The sequence below is a fragment of the Spermophilus citellus genome (genome assembly GCF_964194105.1).
Source record: "Spermophilus citellus genome assembly, chromosome: 5".
Taxonomy (NCBI): domain Eukaryota; kingdom Metazoa; phylum Chordata; class Mammalia; order Rodentia; family Sciuridae; genus Spermophilus; species Spermophilus citellus.
This window is the reverse complement of record NC_138186.1, coordinates 2,341,907-2,363,528: the sequence shown is the minus strand read 5'-3', so window position 1 is coordinate 2,363,528 and position 21,622 is coordinate 2,341,907. Positions and strand designations below refer to the sequence as shown.

General features: G+C 47.3%; 1 protein-coding gene across 3 annotated transcripts in view; it reads right to left on the bottom strand.

The window, feature by feature from the left end:
- The window catches only part of LOC308649145 (cytidine monophosphate-N-acetylneuraminic acid hydroxylase), a 72,065-nt gene that overhangs the window by 10,132 nt on the left and 40,311 nt on the right, over positions 1-21,622 (bottom strand). For all 3 annotated transcript variants that reach the window (XM_081294549.1, XM_081294550.1, XM_081294551.1), the window contains 8 exons: positions 16,159-16,268; positions 14,557-14,747; positions 11,890-12,037; positions 11,450-11,531; positions 10,498-10,635; positions 8,463-8,598; positions 3,573-3,713; positions 1,119-1,293 (listed from right to left, as the gene is read on the bottom strand). In XM_081294549.1, the coding sequence (XP_081150675.1) occupies positions 1,119-1,293; positions 3,573-3,713; positions 8,463-8,598; positions 10,498-10,635; positions 11,450-11,531; positions 11,890-12,037; positions 14,557-14,747; positions 16,159-16,268 (1,121 nt within the window). The remainder of the gene's footprint in view (positions 1-1,118; positions 1,294-3,572; positions 3,714-8,462; positions 8,599-10,497; positions 10,636-11,449; positions 11,532-11,889; positions 12,038-14,556; positions 14,748-16,158; positions 16,269-21,622) is intronic.

The following is a 21,622-nucleotide window of genomic DNA, read 5'->3' as shown; positions in this document are numbered from 1 at the left end:
TGTTTCCCAGGTCTTTGGATTTTTTTTAAATCTTTATTTTATTTATTTTTATGTGGTGCTGAGGATCTAACCCAGGGCCTCGCACGTGTGCTAGGCGAGTGCTCTGCTGCTGAGCCACGATCCCAGCTCCCAGGTCCTTGGGTTTCAAAGACAATTTCCTAAAAACATATCTGGGAGCTAACACAGGTAACGACATTTTATTTTGCCAAGTGATGACTTGGGAAAAAAGTCTGACATCTGCTGTCCTTGTATGTCACTCAAGGAAGATGGCAGTGCCTCGAAAACCATCTTGGAATACTGATGACTCATCCCAGGAAAAGAGGTGATATCTCTGTACCAAGAGCATAACCACATCTTGACTTTTTTCACTACTGACCAGCAAAAATGTTGTCACAGGCGGGCAATGACCCCCCCAGGAGGTTTTGGGGAGTCACGGTTTTTGAGCAGGGTGTGGCGTGGCATTAATGTTCAGGGATTGATAGGTAATCTGGGGAATAGCTGTCTCCCTGAGGGTGACCGACGCTTGCCTCTAGGGCCTGAGGTTTTTGCATTCCTGGTGCCATCCCTAGCCTCTGCCCCACTACGTGGCCTTGGCTGGCTGCTCGCTGACCTGGCAGTCCTGATGCCCATTTCAGGCCCCTTTCCCTGCACCCCTGTAGCTGATTTGCCTTCTCGTACACCTCCAGCTCTGCCGGGTTTTAACCTGAGCTCTTCTGGTGGCCCTGAGCACTGCTGTGGCCGGGGTGTGTCCTGGCCTAGCCCGACTCTTGGTGCCTTCTGTCCTCAGCACATCTGTGGGTACGAATTACCTGCTCTGTCTCCCTTGTCTTCACCCTCTGGGTGGCTCCCACCTCCTCGCCCCCCAGTTTGAGTACTCACTCCTGCCAGGCCAAACACCGAGACCAAAATGAGACCCCCACAGACAGACACAGACGACGGCAGCCCACAGTGATGGGAGAGAACCGAGGCCTCCAAATAAAACTGCGCTGGACTTCAGAGCAGCCCCCACTGTACAGGAGGGGATGCTTATCACAATGCCAGATCTGTTCTCTGCCAGACTGGTGACAGAGGGGACTCCGTGTATCCCCACCATGCGAGGGAGCAGTACGAAGGCCTACCCTGACCACCAGGTTATAATTCTTAAATCCAGCCCAGGTGAAGTATTCTTTTATCCAGGATGGGTGCAGAAAGATCTCGTCGCCCACTGCAGCACGCAGGGTGTCCAGGTATGGCTGGAAGTCCCAGGAATCCTTGTAGATCTTGGTCCCTTCTGGAGGCTCCATGATGCCCTTGCTTAAAGACACAGCGGGACAACAGTGAGGGGAGAGTGTGCAGGCGGGGAAGGCAGGCCTCCAGAGCAGAGGCTGAGGCTGCTGGGAAGTTCCGCCTGAGCCTGAGCCAGGGCAGGGTTCCTCCAGCCAGGCCTCCCTGAGGGGTCCTGTCCACGCCTCCTGCTCCTTCTCTCACCAGCCCTGAACTCAGGCACGTGAGACCCCCGAGGGCAGGGACTTCCCCACCGCTGTATGCCCTGTACCCGTGTGAGGTCTGGTGAACGGAGGCGCTTAATGAATCATTCCTAAATCAACTCATGTGTCCATCACTCTGAAATTCCTACACTCACAAAATGCACAGTGCTATTATCCCCTTCTCCAGCACCCACCACTGCCTCTGGCTGGAGCCCCCTGTCCCTTCCCCTCCCCTCCCCCTCCCTGCCTCCAGCCTCCCCCTCCTAAGACATCCCTAAATGCCAAAGACTGCAGAGGGTACCTCTCCTGTCCCCTCCAAAGGAGGCCCTTAAGCGCTTACTCTCTGTGTCCCTTATGCTGAGTGTTAGCACCGAGACCCAACACCAGTGGCTCTGGTTTCCCAGAAGCCCTTGGTGTGGCACCAGGCTACAAATGCAGATTCCTGGACTCCACCTCAGATCTATGGATTCAGAACCTCCACGGGAACCCAGGGAGCTGCATTGTAAGTCCCTCCGGCCCCTGATGTTCATCAAGTTTGCTAACGACTGTAGCAGGATGCCTCTGAGGCTCCGGGGAGATGACGAGCCCAGTGCTGAATGACGAGAGCTCCTGGGCGCCACTAATAACCACCTCTCACGCCTGACCTGAAGAGGACAGCCACTTCTGTCCTGGGGACTTTGGGGACATCTTAAAGAAATTTTAAGCAGGGAAGGAACAGGAATGGTTTCACAATGGAGAAAGATTCACTTGTCAGCAATGAGGACAGGAGCTTTCAAACATTTAGCCTGTAGTCCCAGCGAGAGCTGCCTCTTCATCAGAATCCACGAGCCAGGGCTCTCTGTGAACAGAGGTTTCGTGAAGTGATACCCTTCTTAGGTGCGTGCTCGCGGGTCTTTGCTATTTTGTTCTGTTCTGCCGTATTCCTCCATTCCACCCCATTCTGTCCCTTAATGGAGACGCTGTTTGTGAGAGGTGACATTGATTTTACAACCCCCCTCTGGTGTGGGACCTGCAGATTGAAAAATGCCTGCATGGAGCTGGATGTGGGGGTGGGGGACAGGTGCCCACACAAGTCAGGGTCACTGCAGGCAGCCAGGTGAGGAGCTGTGAGCAGTGGGATGGAGGCCGAGGCCGAGATGCTGGAGAAGAAAGACGGGCGTATAAAAACTTCATGAAGATTGACTGGGAGTTAGTTTGGCGTGGAGAGCCAGCCGACGGGCAAAATGGTCTGACTGACCCTCCATGCAGACGTGGTAAGGCTGGGCCAGGGGTGCACGGCCCTCCCCCAGATTAGTGCACTTCTAATGCCGGGAAGAAACCTGGGCTGCTGTTTGGCTCAAGGGGAGGACTTAGGTCCAGGTTTGTGCCCTCAATGTGAACCCTGCTGTTTGTGACCTCAGTGTGACTCACACTGCCTGTGTGGAGGAGCTGCCTGTGGGCCAGGTGGTCAGCAGGGTCAGCGCTGATGGGAAGACGGGCTTTCTTGTTTGTTGTTTTTACTTATATAAAGCAACATAAATTTTGTTAGAGTCTGTAAACAAGTCAAGATGGCACCTGATATTTTGCCAGGGGGAGTGGTTTGTGAAGTAACGCCAGCGAGCCATTAAGTGTGGAGATTCCTTATTGGTTGACTGATGTATCTAGTTTATGTTAATTAGGATAAGCTGTGAGGAATGTATATATACTCCTCCTGTCCTACAATAAACGGCTCCCACTCCTGCTGTATCAATCTACACAAGTTGTTCGTCACCCCCCGGTTATTTTGCTGCAGCCAGACTGCGGCAAAATTTGAGCTGATCCATATCAGAAAATAACTTACTCTTCACCCTTTAGTAAGGTGATTATCACATAGGATGAAATGTTGGAAGCAGACTGTCTTCTTTTCCCTGAGATTTGAAACATATGTATCAGTTCATTTTACTTAAATAATAAGAGCTGTAGTTTTCAAGGTGCTATGTGGATCTCATGGCATAGGAAGCTTAATAAGCAACTCAGCAGACTCCAAGACAGGAGCCGGTCCAGAGTGAGAGAGAAGCCCTTTTTTTCTCAAAGTCCTGAAACATGTTTGTAAAGCATTTTCATCTTCCAGGAACATTCGAGACAAACCTGTCCGTTGGGTCCTTCAGCACCCTGCCCAGGTCAAGGGTGGCTCCAGGCCGTGGGGTCCACGTGAGCACATCAGAGTTTTTCTTGATAAGGTTGTTGAGTTGATTTGGGTCATTTTTGATGTTTGTTTCCTTAATGTATCTGAGAAAGAAGGGCATTCCCATGTAAGAAGGTTTCTTCCCAGAGGCGGGTCTGACTATGAGAGTGACAGAATCCCCGCTTCCTAACAGCCACCCCCATCAGTCCACGGAAACCTAAGGGCTGGACTGGAAGGTGCGACAGACAGAGCTTGTCTCCACAGTGCCTCCCGAGAGCGCCACCTCTACCCTGCTCGCTATAGGCAGAAGGAACCTCAGGTCTAGAAAACTGGCTGGGGCCTGAGTGGGCAGTCCAGCCCAGGACCCACACAGCCCCAGCAGGCACGGCTGCAGGGAGGGGCTGCCCCCAACTCCAGGCAAGTCTGAAAAGTCCCCGGGTTCAAAGCCATTTAGAACCCTCCACCCTCAACACCCCCGTCCTGAGACCACACAAGGCTCAGTCACAACCCATCCTGGACCCAGCTCCTACTGACCCCGGAGGTGGGGCTCCCAGGTCTGACACCAAACCACGAGCTCTCGGGAGCTGTAGCTTTTCCAACTCTGTGTCACACTGGAAGGCAACTGGTGGGGCAGGGGCAGGGAGAACGGGAGGCGAAGGCGTGGTCTGGACAGACAGCCGGTTACGTGCTACAGCATGGCTGCCTGGACTTAGAATGCTCAGGTGAGACAGACAAAGCACACGGAAGCATTTGTAGCTGGGAATCAATGAGCAGACATGAGCAAAGTCGTTGTCTCTGCACCCACAGGTGTCTAAGCCCTTCCTTTTCGGTCCCCATCAATGTCCCCCCGTGACTGAGGTCCTTCATCTACAGCAGAGCCACCACTCTCTCTTCCTCTTGCTGCCGTTGGACTCCCTGCCTTCAGTGGCCCATCTCAAGCCTCTTCCTAAAACACAATGTGTGGCATCACCAAATTCCACAACTTCTCGATGCTTTGCCTTCTCTAGAGCCTTGATGAAATCTAGAGGCCAAGCTCTGAAGGGCGCGGTGGTGCTGAGGGTGACGTCCACATCCACCAGCTGCTCACATACAGACTTGCTTTCAGTCGCCTCCAAAGGCAGCCTCTGGGTAGCATGTCAACCCCCTCCCTCCTCTCCAAGTCCCTGCAATCCCTCATCACATCTCTTCTGTCTGAGTTCTCGTCCCTGTCCCTGTCCCTGGTCATAGGATCAGCCCTCCTGTCCTCTCCACCATACAGACATGCAACCTGGCATCTAGTTGTGTCCCTGCTCCTCACTGGATGCCCTGTTGGCTGCCCACCACTCCAGGGTGCAGTCCCAGACATGCCCCTCCCCTGCCCCTCACAGACCCCCATTCTCCCTGCTGGGCTGCGGCCTCCTGTCCACACCTGTTCACCTTGCTGGTCTGTGGCCACCCAGTAGTCCTTTCCTCACCACCACCTGTGTCTCTTGGCCATCAGAACATTCATCACACCGTACTGAAGTGCCTCTCTTCCAGTAAACCCTAACTGGGGACGGCCACTGACCTCTCGTCCCCAGCACCTAGCACAGGCTGCTCACTACAAGGAAAGTGCTGGGCACGGGGTGCACACCTATAGTCCCAGTGACCCGGGGGCGGCTGAGGCAGGACAATTGTGAGTTTATGGCTAGCCTCAGCAATTTAGGAAGTCCCTAACCAACCTAGACCCTGTCTCAAAATAAAAATTTAAAAAAGGGTTGGGACTACAGCTCAGTGGTTAAGGGTACCAGGATTTAATCACTGGTACCCACCCCCCCAAAAAAAAACAATAAAAACAAACATAAAATAAGATAAGTGATACATGACTGAGGGACAGCATTGATAAAATAAATCATTTTGGGGGGCTGGGGTTGTGGCTCAGCAGTAGAGTGCTTGTATAGCTCTTGTGAGGCCTTGGGTTCGATCCTCAGCACCACATACCAACAAAGATGTTGTGTCCACCGAGAACTAAAAAATAAATATTAAAAATTCTCCCTCCCTCCCTCCCTCCCTCCCTCTCTCTCTCTCTCTCTCTCTCTCTCTCTCTCTCTCTCTCCCCTCTCTCACTCTCTTTAAAAAAAAAAAAAAAAAAAGAAATGCAATGATGATCCAAGGGACTGGATCTGGGTTATAGAGAAGACAATTAAGGATAATTAAAAGCAAAGGACTTCTTTACAGTTCTCACAGGTGAAAGCCATGAGCTGAGTTCCTATTTACAAACTCACTCCACAACCCATGAACCAACCAAGCTTCCACGGTCCCTCACTGAGAGCTGCCAGGGCCCTGCTCGTAGCACTCGCACCCTAACGTGATGTGAGGCACTGACGCTGAGCCTCGTTCTGACTCCTGACTAATCAGGTGGTCAGAAGCAGCAGATCCAAAAGCAGAATGGGGAGGTGCAGGGATTTGACCCACCAGGAAGAATGACAACTTCTTCTTGGCAAGACCACGAGAAGGACACTTAGCGTCTCTCTGCCTGGGGCTGCTGATGCTGGGGCAAACACCCCGCGGACAATGTTCTGCTACAGCAGCTTCGGTGGATCTTGGGGACAGCAGACTGTCACAGCAGATCCTAAAACCCTGAAGTGATGATACTGCAAGGTCAAGAAGAGACACATTGTGGCCTAAGGTGCTTTCCGAGAAGATGATTCTACCAAAATCAAAAATTTCCATGTCGAGAGCAACAAACTCCAGGACTGTGCCACCCAGCACGGCTCTTATCCACAATGACCACGTTCTGGAAGAACCATCGAGCTGAGAGAATGGAAGGGGAGTGTCCCCGACACAGGAAGGATGACAGTGTGAGGCATTTCGTGCCAATCAGCTAGACTGTCATTCTGCAGGTATATAAACAGCCTGAGACATCATTACATGATAAATATATATGATTTTATCTGTCAACTCAAAAATAGTTCAAACTTTTAATGAGATTTTGGACATTTTTTTTTTCTAATACCAAGTCTTTGGAATCCAATGTGTATTTCAAACTTATATCTCAGTTCAGGTACTAAATTTTCATCAGAAAAACTTTATCTGTATTCATATTTAATAAAATTTATAATTTGAAAAGTAGAATCACATGCTCAAGTTGTTATAAACTTAAATTTTTCTAATAACAGAATTAACCATCAAAAATTCATCTTTATGTAATATTCCAATGTAGATTGACAAAACTGGCTCATTTTTTAGAAGAATTAATTTGATTTTGAAGAAAAAGCATATCTAGCTTCAAAACTGTGTCTATCTGCTGGACATGCTGGCACACACACCTGTAATCCCAGCAACTCGGGAGGCCAGGGCAGGAGGATTGCAAGTTTGAGGCCAGTCTCAGTAACTTAGTAAGACACGGTCTCAAAAAATAAAAAGGAAAGGGATGGAGATCAGTGGTAGAGTATCCCCGGGTTCAATCCCCAGTATAAAAAATAACACCACCAAATATACCTATCCAAGTTTAGGGAGTTCACAAACTTTTGTAGCAACTTGTTAATATTAATACTGACTTCATAAATCATTCATAAATCATTAAGCAACTCCAAATATAACACAACATTCTTCAAATTCTACTTGCAATTTTTCAGTGAACTGTAATGCTGTCAAATTAAAATAAAACTATCTGCATATTTAATTTAGAAAAATATGTACAGCTATAATATTGATTTGTGTCATGAAAAGTTTCCATTTTAACACAAAAACTCGTTATGGGTTGAATTGGGTTCCCCTCCAAACAGATTCGTTGGTGTGCTAACCCGCAGTCCCTCAGAAGTGACCCTTCCAGAGAGGCAGACACTCCACAGAGGTGGTCAAGGTAAGATGAGGCCATGAGTGGACCTTGATCCAGCACAGCTGGTGCCCTGATAGCACAGATATGCGCAGGCAAGGCCACCTGCAGACAGCGTGGCAGAAGCCTGGAGCCGCTCCTCCCCAGCAACCGCAGAGGCCTGACCACTGCACCGGGACTTCAGATGTCTCAGCTCTATATCCATGAGACCACTTGCTGGTGGTGTCCTAAGCTGCCCTACAGTATGTGGCAAGTTTTAAACAGCAGCCCTAGGAAACTAGCACCATCCTTATAGAACCAAGTCACAAAGAAGCCTTGCCTCTCACCACACCTTCAAATCAAGCGGTTCCATGATGAGAAAATGTAACCACACTGCCTGATTTTGTCTTTGATTCTTGAATATCTGCCAAGCATTTCTTTTGCGTCAGGAATCCCGAATTGGATCAACAGTGTAGGTCTTCCTGACTTAACCAACGTGCTTTGGCAAAATGCACGAGATTGGAAAATTCAATCTTTCCATAAATTGGTGTGTTCATAGCATTTGAAGAATTCATGTTGCCTCAAGAGAAATCACATCACATCCCAGGATATGAGAACGTAGCCTCACGACACAGTTCTATTCTGAGGTTCAGGGGGCACAGAGAAGGCTCTGGAGCCAGGCAAACCAGGGTGTGCTGCTCAGTGCCACTCTCCAACAGGGTGGCTGGGGCACGTCCCTTGCCTCAGTTCAGACTCCTGACCTGCAGAACAGGTACATGCCACCTTCTTCACAGGTCATCAGGGGGCTAATTTAGATGGCTTGGCTAACAGCCCTCTGTTCACTTCTTGGCATGCCCTCAATAAATGCCTTGCTCTTCCCTTGGGGATCTCTGAGGCTCCCTCTGAGCTTACTTGGGTGTCTTCTGCCTCGTGCTCCCTGTTCTCTGGTAGCTGTTTAACCAGCTCAGGGCTCCTCCCCTCCCCTCCTCTCTCCCCTTCCCATTGCATTCCAGCACAGTCACCCACTCCAGCAAGTATGAACTTGTGTGTAAAAACCGTACGAAGTGTCCAGCCGTACTTGTCTGATGGGTGGGACTCCACAAAATACCCAGCGAAGGGACAATAGATCCGGGGCTGCAGGTCCTTCACCAGCTGAGCCTTGTAATTCAGCAGCTTCTTCCTCTCTGTCTTAATGAACTGGGCTTTCCACTCCTCTGCAATGACAGTATTTGGGTTAGAGTCTCCTCTGTTCAGAAACCACAGAAAAGCGTATGCTCTGGTAAGCTGGAGCTTGTTCAGAAGGAAGATTGACAACTAGAGCAGAATAAAGCTCTGAGGCACTGGGTTTTCTCCTTGATAGGGGTAATTTTTTGGACCCTAGCTAAATACATAGGTCAGCATGTATAGTCACACCTTGCGTGTGAGCACATTTTAAAGGCACTTAATTCTAACACACATAAATGATTATTACCATACTTTTAGTGTATTATAAAAGTATAATAAAAAGTATTATAAAGTCTATTTTTCATGCCTTTACAATGCAAGCAATTAAGAGTATAAATGTTGAATCAGATTTAGGATCAAGGTCCTGCCCCACCATATACTGGTTGTGCAATATTGGGTTAAACTACCTATTTTCTCAACGTAGGCTTCTTCTCTGTAACTGGAATCCTGATGTCTACTTCACAAGATTGTCATCCACCAATCCATTCTCTTAATCAATATCTGTTGTGCACCTACTATGGGCTAGAAGTGGTTGTAGGCACTGGGAATACAGTAGTGAACAGGACCTGGCAGGTGCCTGCTCTCGGGGGCATTTGCTCTAGTGAGAGAAGTAAATAAGAAAAGTCTTTACAGAGAGTTAGGTGCTAGGAAGAAATTGAAACTGGGCCAGAGGACAGAGGATGTCTGGGGCAAGTGGGTGGGAAGGAGGGTCTTTAGGCAAGGTGGTCAGGGAACCAATGGCCGTTGAGACTTGGACAAAAAGATGGCAGTCACACAGTTTGTGGGAAGGAGGACCCCAGGCAGGGGAAAGAGCCAATGCAAAGCCCTGGCAGGAGGCATTTGGAAAGCCGAGGGTGAGGAACAGAAGGCAGGCAGGGCGGCTGGGAGAGAGCAGGTATCCAGAGATGGGCGGGAGAGGGAGTTGGGGAATTAGGCAGGACCAGAGTGTGCAGGGCCAAGGATCAGAGAGCCGTTGCTATCGGTTATTGCCATGACATTTGATAAAGATAAGAACATAATAAAAACAGTAGCTACCCATAACCCAGATACAGGCACTGATAGCATTTCTGGCTCTTCCAGCTCCTCCCGGATGCTGATGCCTGCACACACACTCACACTGACAGGTACGGTGCTGGCTAACCCGGAATGAGTGCCTCCCTAGCACACCGTGAGTTCCCAGGGCCAGAAGCCTCCCTGACTTCCCTGATCCTGGAGGCTGTGAAGCCGACTGCAGAAGGAAGCAGGGGCATAGGAGAGGCTACTTCATTCCACAAGGAGGGCATTTCCTGCCACATTGTCAGACAGGGATCGTTGCTAACATGGTGATTCGCTAATCAGAAGTAGTGAGCACTCAGATGCTGAGGTGGAGGATACCTAATGAAAGAAATACACCACTTACACATTTTCCTCATGCTAAGCCGTGCTCTGTTCTTGCAGTGCCCTGAGTAAAAGGGCTCCTGTCTGGGACCTCAGACTTTAGAGAGTCTCCTCTGTCTGTGCCCTTCCCTGCTGAGTTTACACAGGACCAAGAGGATGTGCCACCCTGAGGTGCACACAACCTGTTCTGGATCACATTCCAAGGGCATTTAAGCCTGGGCACCAGTCTCACACCTTCCCCATTCTGCTGGGCTCCAGAAACCCCGTTCAATCTTTCTCTTAGCTCTTCCTGTCCTGCTTCCTGATCTTGGTGTTCCTTTCATGTACCACCATCAGATTCTGAGCTGGGAGCCTCAGTTTGCAACATACGTGGCTGTCAGTCTGGTTTCCCTGGAAGGCTGCAAACTTCTTGCAGGGAGGAAGCACATCTCCATTATCTTTGTACTTATTCTCACATCACTGAGCAAAGGGCCATGTCTGATGTTTGGTATCTCGTTGATACAAAATATTACCAGTGAATTTCCCACCGCTGAAGGTCATTGGAAAGCCTGATGCTCCTCCAGCAAAATCACTCATCATCAGAGCAGCGTTCACGGGCAGCCTTCCCCCATTGGGTCTGGTGCAGTCCACCGTGTTGAGTATCTTGTGACCTGTGGAAAGAGAACACGTGTTCAGGTGGAATCTCAAACAGCACAGCTTGAGTTCCCATGCCAGAAGTTTTCTAGGTAAGCTCTACAATCTGACTTATTTTACTATAGAATTGGTTACATTCAAGGAAAAAAAGAAGAAAATTGCAAAATATAAAGACTTCAGTAGCATACTCTAAATTTTCAAGTGAATCACTGCATTTGATTGGGTAGATTCTGGTGTCTCAGGAAGACAATTAGATTGATTCCACTCTGGGTCACAGATAGCTCACCCGTCTCAATCAACTCTCTCCAGACGTTAAGCCAAAAGGATGCAAAGAAGGAAGAAAGACCCGATCATCTCGAATCCTTCTATCTTTTGCAAATTCTATGCAAAGTTCATACTTAAGTGATTATCAAGGCAGGAGGATCATGTTCTCATAAGAAAGTCCAAACTGTATGATTGGATTTCCTAATGAAATTTTAAGATGAAAGTAACTAAAGACATTTATTCACGAAAGATACTTTTGAAAAAATTACTATAAAATATAAAATACTATAAAATATAAGAACTACTATAAAATATAAAATATTGATTGCCCAGTAGAAAAAATCTTCACCCCTCTCATATGTACATTAGATTATTGGTAATTTTTTTCTCTGAAAAGAACATAGGAACGGCTACTAGTCTTACTAAGACAAGGATACAATGTACTCTATCCTCTGAAAATGAAGATACAGAGAAGATGAGCATAGGATGAAGCTGCAGGTGGCTACCACCATCGCTCCTACCCAGAGTATTTTTCATTTTTCATTGTTGCTAAGGAGGAGAAAGTACCTTTGTACTCCACAATAATGCAAGTGTCCATCTCAGGATGAACGCCATCCATCAAGATCATGAATCGAAGATTTTTGTCTACCTGGAATTTAACAATAAAACCAACAACTGTGTATATCAGTTTGGGCTTTAATCCAGTATTTGATAAGGTTGTCACTTCTGGAAAGACTGGTCAACCAGACCTTTTTAAAAAAACCTTTCAGACAATTTTTTAAAAGCCCCTTATTTGGAATGGGATTTATTACCCTGTTACTGTTGCCAGTGGAGATAAATCATCTTTTAATCCTCTTTTACTTAACTGTGCAACATTTGAAGCTTAAATGAAGGCAGTATTTACCCAGCACAGGTCGAAACAACATAGCCTTTTCTCTAAGTCACCTCATCTAAAGTCGACCTCAGAAAGCACAGGTGGAAACTACAGAAGGGAACCCATCTCTGACCTGCTGCCATGCTCCAAATGGCACCACGTTGATGTTAGTCAACTGGACCCCGCTGTGTTTCAGATTCCAAAACACTGGTCTTTCCGTGTCGCCAACATAAATGGGAACATCCGGTCGTCTCTGGGAAAGCTTCTGTAGTGTTGGGTAACTAGGATCAGAGAGAGGGAAAAGTGAAAGATGGAAAAATAGGGTTGTCTAGGATAAGAGACTGTCTGTTCCTGAGACCAACACGTTGACTGCAGAGCAAGGAATTGAAAATCAGACCCTCACCAGAGACCAGAGGAGCATCTCTGCTCACGGCTGATTAAAGTGGTGAGGAGAGTCTCCAGGAGATTGCGCTTTCTCCTCAGAGCGTGCACGCACCACACGGTAGCTCTGTAGAGGGTCGTTATGTGCCAAGGTTGTGTGTGCCACTGGGGGGTATGGCGAGGACGAATGATGAACGGCCAGCCGCCTACTGTATTTCACATGTGCACGAGTTCTAGGCTCTTCTTCACACTTTATTTGATTCTCACAAAGAGCTCTGAGGTTGTTTGTAGACGAGAAAACATCTTCAGAAATACACAACTCACAAATAGTATGTTGGCACTCACATCTGGATTTTCTGATTCTGAACCTGGTGCTTCTTTTAGAAGGCAGGTCTAACTTTCAAGAATGTCCTCTCCAGTTTAAGAATCAGACTCACACACAGAATGAAATGTCAGGTGAAATAAAATATGTAATCATAAGAAAAGTGTGAGCAAAGTCTACGAATGGGATTTATCAACTGTACTGACAATGTTCACAATCCAACACTGTTAAAATAGGTCCAGTGGGGAAGAATTGCCTGGCTTTCTTTGAATAAAGACTGTCTGCTAGAATACACTGACCATTTCCCTTGTTTTTGTGATTCAGGGAGGTCTTATTCAATAAATAAAGATCAGATGGTATGACTGGGGGCAAATGAACTCAACACTTCTTGTTCGACTAAGAAAGAGTTGAAAATGGTCAACCAAAGAAATGACTCCAGGGAGTAAAAGTCACAAGCCTCAGCAACTTTCCACTGATCAGTTCTTGGCAACACACTGCACTGGTGTCGGGCACTACAGTGGAACCTGGTGTCTTGGTGCATGACAACTGTGCCACACAAGCCTCTGAAGCTAACCTAAAAAGGTTTCAGCCAGTGGCTAAAGAATAGACTGACTAGATGACATTCAAAATTCTACCCATGCACCTAAAACTCAGTGCATTCCCAGAGAGTGTTCTCATTTGAACTTTAGGCAATTACATTTTATAGCAGACACCATAAAACAATTGCCTCGTTATCATGATACTGTTATCATGATGTCATGACCAACCATACAAAGTTGTACCACACACCTCAAGTCACTGTGCAGCACAAGAACTCAGGGTTGTGCAAAGTTGGTTCCGAGGGCTTGTGTAAGACAAAGCCATCAGATGGTCGATTAGTGGACTTTTTGGACGGTGGTACCACCACACTGCAGTGGGCTGTTGTCAGTTAAGGAGCATGTTGCAGGTACTCTGTTAGTAAGTCAGTTAATTAAAAGAATTAAACTACTGCCTTTAAAAAATAAAAACAAAAGCGTATCCATGCCCCATAGTTCCCGTGTGCTTTAGAATAGACCAGCAAGGAGCCAGTCCACCAACGGCCAGCCTATTAACCCTGTCACGTAGGAGAAGGCGAAGCCGCCTCAGAAGAACCCTGCGGCCATGGCTCTGTGTGGATGATGGCAACCGAGGAAAGGCGATGACGCCTGCAAACCAGGTAATCAGCACCAGCCTGCAGTTCAGCTGAGGGACGGGAGAAGGTCCTCCCTCCTCTGATACAGCTCATTCACAAATACGAGTGGCTGCTCCCTCCTCTCTCCTCTGACGGCCTGGGTTGGGGATGCTTCTTCGGGATCACAGTGTCCAGTTCCTCTGGTTTCAGCAAAGTGTGGCCTGGGTTTGACTCGGGCTCCTGAGCCCTGCAGGAGCTTCAGGGGCTGTAGACCAGGCCTGGCAAGCCAGCGGCGGGAGCCAAGCCGGGCCTGCTCTCTGCTTTTGTGTGACTTTGCAAGCTGAAGTCAGTTGTGTTCCCCTTTTAGATGATCGTAAAGAAAATCAAACAGACAATAATAATATATGATTCATAAAAATTATGTGATATGAAAATATCATCATCCCTGAAGTTTTATTGGGAGAGTCATTTCCTTTCAGGACCATCTGTGGCTGCTTCTGTATGACAGTGGTAACGTTGACTCTGTCACAATGCTGATTACATGGCTTTCGGAGCCTAAAATATTTACACTGGCTCTTCATATTAAAAAAAAAATAAAACAGAAGCCGATTCCTGTTATAAATGCTGAGCTGAGGAAATAAAACCCCAGCGCCCAATCCTGCTGACCTTCAGCCTAAACTTGCACCACCTAGTCTAAGGGTGGCACGTGAGGGGACAGTGAACCCTGTCCCCCTGGCAGAGCTTCCTCATTCCCACTGGTGCAGAGTGTGGAAGCCCTTGTTACATTGAAATTGCAAAGTGCACGCACACATCCGTCTCTGTTAGTGCTCTTCTCTTCATTCCAAATGAAGTGCTTCGGAGCGAGTGGTCACTGCAGGAGAATTGGAGGACTGTCCTACTCGTATCGCAGCGTTATTGGCCCCCGAGGTGGTGCCAGGGCTCCTTACCTCAGGTGGTCTGAGTGCATGTGGCTGATGTAAATCAGGTCTGCTCGGCACAGCCTCTCCAGCCAGTCTGAGGGAGGCTCATGCAGCAGCCACCATCCTCGGGCAAAGGCGGGACCCATTAGCCAAGGGTCAAACACCATCCTCTTGTCTCCCAACTTGAGGTCCATGCAGGCGTGCGTGAGATACGTTACCTGTGAGCAGAGGGAGATTCCTGTGATTTGAGTCAGTACTGGGCAGCAAAAGTAAACAGAAAGCTTCGCCTGGCTCACTGAGAACTCGAGTCGGAGAGTTTTGTTCCTAAGCAAGGTTAGGCAAGATCTTGGGCTCAAGTGCAGCTCAGCAGGTGCCTGAAATGAACAAATTCCCAGCACAGCCCTGACTCTATCAGAGCAGACGCTCTCGTGTTGGGTCTTAGGTGTCAAACCAATTGATTTACCCAAACTCACTCTATCTAAATCTGGCATTTATGTGTGACCTGCACCATGAATGTCTTTTGTGACCCGTCCTTCAAAGCACAGTCTGCAAGGTGCTGTGACCAGCATTGGGGATCTAAGCATGAGAGTGGCTGTGAACAGGGACATGAGGGAATGACGGTTGGCACAGCTGAGCAGCCTGGATGGACCCGCCATGTCCGCCAAGAGGCCTGCGTGGCCTTCTCTTCCCCATCACCCGCCAGCTCAGCCTGCAGGAGGCAGGTCCTGGGAGACACAGTGGCTTACACAGACCAGCACAGACTGGGGAATTCCAACCCCATTCCTCCTGATCCTGCTTCCGCCTGGCCTGAGAAAGGTAAGGTAGCAGGAGCCCAGCATCAAAGCCAACGGAGCAGGGCAGAAGAGGTCAGGGTCAAATCAGCTCAAATTCTGCCCGTCTGGGGTGCCTTCCCTTGTTTTTCCTGAAGAAGTAACTGCTCAAACATACCCTCATTTCCAAACACACAGAGAAATGAATTTAAGATTGTCTCTCCCAAACTAATGTTTCCTCTGAAAAATCCCAACTTCTAAGTCTGGAAAAATAGATAAGGAGGTTTTAAAAGATATCAGGGCAAGATGTAGAAATACACCACTGTCCCTTGCTGGGGCTTGGGTGTGGCTTGTCCCCCACAGTCTCCTGTATGACCAGCCTGGTGCCATCAAGGCCGGTAGAGGTGGGGCCTAGAGGGAGGCCTCACCCTCAGAGAGACTGATGCAGGATCAGCCCAACCGCCCAGGGGACAAGTTGTCACAGGTGGACTGGCACCTTTCACAAAGGTGCTTCTTGCACGGGCTCCTGCCATTGGGATGCCATCCAATCAGGAAGCCCTCACCAGAGCTGAGCAGATGCCAGCTTCAGGCTCCTGGACTGCCAGAACTATGGGTCAGTCTCTTTTCTGTATAAATTACCCAGCCTCACATATTTTGTTACAGAGACAGAAAACAGACTAAAACACCATTCTGTCTGACGAGGATTTGGCATCCAGCTAATTTCTAAACTTCCTCTAGTAGTTTTGTATGGTTCTCCTTTAGGATCTGTTCTAAAGTTTTGTATTTTTTCCCCCTGAATATACATGAAGGATATTTTTGTTTTATTTCTAAGAATATTAAAACTTTACTGTTTCCTTACCTGCACTTCCCCAAAAGCCAAATCTTCAGGGGGCCTGGGATCTGAATCCCAGGGGTTAGGAGGGTTTAGTTCTAGAAGTAAAAGTCCACTGTTTTCATCCATTTCAACAACTGGAACCAAAGGGAAATAAATTTGGATTATTAACACAAAATGGCTTAAAAAGTGTTACTGAAATAGCAATCTGTGGTTCAAGTACTCAGAGTAGAAAAAAAATCAAAGGAAAATTAAAATAAGTCCACCTTCAACTCACTTTACAGCCCAGAACCCAGAGACCTGCGGCGCTGGACACGCACCACTTCACCGCAGTGAGCGAGGGAGAGGGATGGGCTCGGTGCCGTGAAGTGCCCTCTGGCAAGGGCCATGCCTGTTTTACACCGTGAGTGGCCCCAGCCAGCCTGGGGAGTGGGGTGTCTGGGAACCGGAGAACCCTGGTGATGTAGGCAGGGGGGACCGGCCCCAGCATGTGCGGGTGCCGGGTGTGGAGAGCTCGCTGTTCACAAAGTGCCCGGTAAGTGACAGCCTGGCGAGTCAATGGCCGATGGGGACTGGACCAGTCAGAGCCTGAAGGACCCCACGTGCCATGCCCGGTGGTTGGGGTTTTATCTTGGAGCCAGGAGGAATCAGTAGAGACTGTGAAGGCACTGTGGGGACCCTGGTGGCAGCCTGCTCAGGGCCCACGGTCCCCCTCCTCCTTCCTGCAGCCTCTGTTTCCCCGAGGAGGTGGTGTGTCGCTGAGGAGGGCCACTCAGGAGGCCACTCAGGCATGCCTGCGGCCGTGCGGTCCTAGACAAAGCTCTTACACATTCTGTGCACAGCTCTGGCCGGCGGGATGTGATGGATGTCTGCAGCAGGATTTGCGGGAACACTGCTCCTTCCCTGACCAAGAGGAAGGATCCAGGGACCTGCCCCAGTGGCCTTCCACTTTCCCCTCTTATTTGGGACATGGTTGCTGTTCCTGTAGGGACAGGAGCCGTCATGAGACCCTGAGGAAAAGAGCCACTTACTAAGAGACAAAGCAGAGAGGAGGGGAGCTGGCTCCTAGATGGAGCCTTGGAACCACAGCACTTTGCTCTCCGCATTGCTGTGATGTGAGAAGCAGGCCCCTGTAGGGTCAGGACCCAGGATTGGGTTTCTATTGCACGAAGTCAAACCAGCACCTCAGGATGCAGCAGGAGGGTAATACAGTTAGACTTGGTCTGAGATCATTGAGAGATAAGGGAGGCTCTGCGGGAGGGAGGAAGAGCACCCGGACGGACGGTCTCCCTGTGGTGTGGTGGGCGTGAACTGGAGACAGGTGTCCCCCGCAGAACTCTCACTTCCCCACTTCACAGTGGGTGACCTCCAGCAAGGCACCTGCTCCCCCTCTTTGATGTTCTTATCTTTAACCTTTGCTACTTCCAAGGATACCAGGATAATTGATCCTAATAAACACTGCAATTGTACCAATTGCTATCTGAGGGCATATGTCGTCTGAGACCACGGCAGTCCCTGTCAAGGGAATCTCCAAAAGACAGCAACCAATGGTGCTGGAAAACTGGAAATCCACATGCAACAAAATGAAATGAACCCCCTACCTCACCCTGACAAAACTAACTCAAAGTGAATCAAAGACTCAGGCCCTAGACCAGAGACCCTGCACCTAATAGAAGAAAGAACAGGCCCAGATCTTCACCAAGTCAGCCCAGGACCTGACTTCCTGAACAAGACTCCTAAAGCACAAGAAGTAAAATCAAGAATAAATAAATAAGATGGATTCAAACTAAAAAGCTTCTTCTCAGCAAAGGAATAATCAATAATGAGAGGACAGAGATTACAGAATGGGAGAAAAATCTTTATCACACACACCACAGATAGAGCACTAATCTCCAGGATATATAAAGAACTCAAAAAAAAAAAAAAACACAAAAAACAAACTTAATTCCAATTAATAAATAAATAAATAAAATCCAATCAATAAATGGGCTAAGAAACTGAACAGACACTTCACAGAAGAAGAAATACAATCAACAAATATATGAAAAAATGTTCAGCATCTCTAGCAATTAGAGAAATGTAAATCAAAACTACTCTAAGTCAGAATGGCAATTATCAAAAATATAAGCAACAATAAATGTTGGTGAGGATGTGGAAAAAAATCATACATTGTTGGTGGAACTGCAATTGGTGCAACCACTCTGAAAAGCAGTATGGAGATTCCTCAGAAAACTTAGAATGGAACCAACATTTGACCCAGCTATCCCTCTCCTTGGTCTATACCCAAAGGACTTAAAATCAGCATATCACAGTGATGCAGCCACATCAATGTTTATAGCAGCTCAACTCACAATAGCTAAGCTATGGAACCAAACTAGCTACCCTTCAGTAGATGAATGGATAAAGAAACTGTGGTACATATACACAATGGAATATTACTCAGCCTTAAAGAAAAATTAAATTATGGCATTTGCAGGTAAATGGATGGAGCTGGAGAATATCATACTAAGTGAAATAAGCCAATTCCAAAAAAAAAAAAAACAAAGACTGAATGTTTTCTCTGATATGCAGATGTTGATCCATAATTGGGGCATAGGAGCTCAGGAAGAATGGAGTTAGTTCAGATTAGGTAGAGGGGAGTGAAGAGAAGGGAGGAATAGGGGGGTAGGAGAGATAGTAGATGAGTTGGACATGATTATTTTGTGACACATATGTCTACACAGCCGGTAGGATTCTACATCACCTAAACCAGAAGAACGAGGAATCATACTCCCTTTATGTATGATGTATCCTAGTGCATTCTACTGTCATGTATAACTAATTAGAGCAAATTTTAAAAATGTTAAACAAAAGGCATCTTCACTCTGTCCTAGAAGCTGTGTGCTTTGCAATGACATCAAATGTGGAGATGTCTCACCTGCCCCTTTCAAACCATTGCTAATTATACTCACTTTGAAAAAAACTACCTATGGAAGAAAATGAGGTAAAAGTGACCACAGAATAAAAAATGACTCATTTCAGAATCAGTCTCGGCCACGGTAAACAGAGATCCCTTCATCAAACTTCAAGTTTTCTAGGTCATTTGATGGACCATACAAGAAAAGGACTGAAAATGTAAAAATTCACTTCCTCTAAAAGCCTTTTCTTCTCCCCATGCCCCTCCTGAGCTTCTCCTTCCCACTTGTGTTCCTCCCTCTGCCCTGGCAAAAGGGGACTGCCTGGGAGGCAAACCTGCCCCTGCCTATCAACCTGCTCAGCCTCTGGCTCCACTGGGACCACATGTAGTCTTACCAGAGAGAGCCTTCCTCCCCCTTTCCTTCCCTCTCCCTTCTTTATCCTCCTCCTCCTCCTCCTCCTCCTCTTCCTCCTCTTCCTTCTTTTTCTTTCTCTTTTGGTCTCTTATATATAAAAGGTTGTGGCTCAGTGGTAGAGTTCGCCTAGCACAATGTGCAGCCCTGGGGTCGATCCTCAGCACCTCATAAAAATGAATAAATTTTTTTTAAAAAGTGCGCCCAACTACAACTAAAAAATAAATTTAAAAAATTTACTTGTCACATAGTAATTATATATACCTATGGGATACAATGTAACATTCATACATTTAAGTATGTAAACATATGCACACAGGCTATCAGATCAGGTGATTGGCTTTTCCCTCACCTTGAACCCTTACAATTTCTATGTGCTAAAAACATGCAAAATCTTCTCTACCACCTAGTTTGGTACAACTAGATACCACTAATTCTAATCCCAGCTACGCCGGTGCTAAAGAACAGGAAGCTGCATCTCCTGTGGCACCCTCCCCTGCACCTATGGGCCACCCTGTCCAGCCGGAGGCTGCCGTCCCTCCCTGGCCTCCAAGTCTCCTGTTTTCCTCTCATTTCATATTATCATAGGTGCATGGAGGTTGTTTGCTCATGGTCCATCTGTCCTGCAAATGCACGCTCCGCGAGAGCAGGATCATTCTGCTTGTCATGGTTCTGGGTGCCACAAGCCATGTTGGGACCACGTGGGATTCACTAACTGTGTGGTAGTTGACTCATGGTCTTGGCATCTCATCTCCTGAGACTGTCTTGGGCTGCACGGCCCCTCTAGGTGCTGCTCCTGCCCAGACCTGACTTAAAGAAGTCAGCACCTAAAAGAAGAGTCACCTCAACATGATCGAGAAACATAGTGCATCCCTTTTCTTTGTTCTCCAAGGCACTTTGAGGGCTGGAAAGGGTCCCGGCAGGCAGCCCCCACGGGTCCCTCCTGTCACACCTCCACGTTGCCTTCCCTCACCTGTCCACTCTGCTCCAGGAGTGGACTCCGGCAGACCACACCAAGGGCTTCCAGAGCCTCTGCCTTCCAGGCGGGTCAGTGGGTGGAGCTGCTGACTCCTCCTGCCCTCGCCCTGGGCCACTTTGACCTGGCTGTGCTCTGGGCACCAGCGCAAGAATCATACACATACTTCACGTAGCTGGGGATCAAATGAGATGGTGAATCCTAAAGTGTCTAGCGCCTCGCCTGGGACAGAGCAGACATTAAAAGACACTAGCATTGTTAGGGTGATTATTCGACACTTTAAGAAGACTTAAAAAGAATGTTCACTGCAGAGCAGACAAAGCGGCCTGTTATCAGTGGGCAGCTGGAAGACACAGTGGTGTCAGGGACACCCTCCAAACCTCTCGCTCTGATAGCATTCCTAAGGACTTTCCTTCTTCCTGATGTTTTTCTCTTAAAAGATGCAAAAGAAATTAAGAGCCGGAAACTCTTAACCATTGTTCTGAAAGTACAAAGATAAATTGCATTTATTCAGGGAAGAGAAACTCTCCGCCTCTGTACATAAAGTGGTGAGAAAGTGGTATCCTGATTTTGACCTTGCAGACTATGAAATCTACTTCATTTGGATGATAATTTAATTTCCAGAAAAACAAACAAATGATATTTCTTAAAGTCTTAAGTAAGGAAGAATAATAAAGATGAACTGGAACAAAAACACATTAGAAAACTATAATAATAAAATAATCGATTCTTGGCATTAAGATCACTAAACAATAGATCCTTGATTATATAACTGATTGATAAGGATATTCTAAAGAGAGTATCACAAATTGGCAGACTGTCTAATGAATCACATTTCTTGGTTGGTTAGCTAAACATTCCAGTTAAGTTAGGACAAAGGAATGCGACCTTATCTGGAAAATGTATGATAAATAACTACCAAGGGAGAACTTTTCAGTTCAGTAGCAGTGGAAATAATTCCATGGAAAATCTAAATAAATACAAATGTAAAAGGAAAATGTTTCAACGCTGAAACAATATGTCAAGCATGTTTTGCTAAATGATAGTTAAACAAACTATTACCATCACATTTGTTAGACAGATGTTAAGTAAAAGTAACAAGATACAATTTTTGCCTCAATGAGAAGAGTCTGAGGGCTGGAGATGGAGCCCAAAGGTAAAATGTTGGCCTAGCACACCCAAAGCCCTGGGTTCAATACCCTGCACT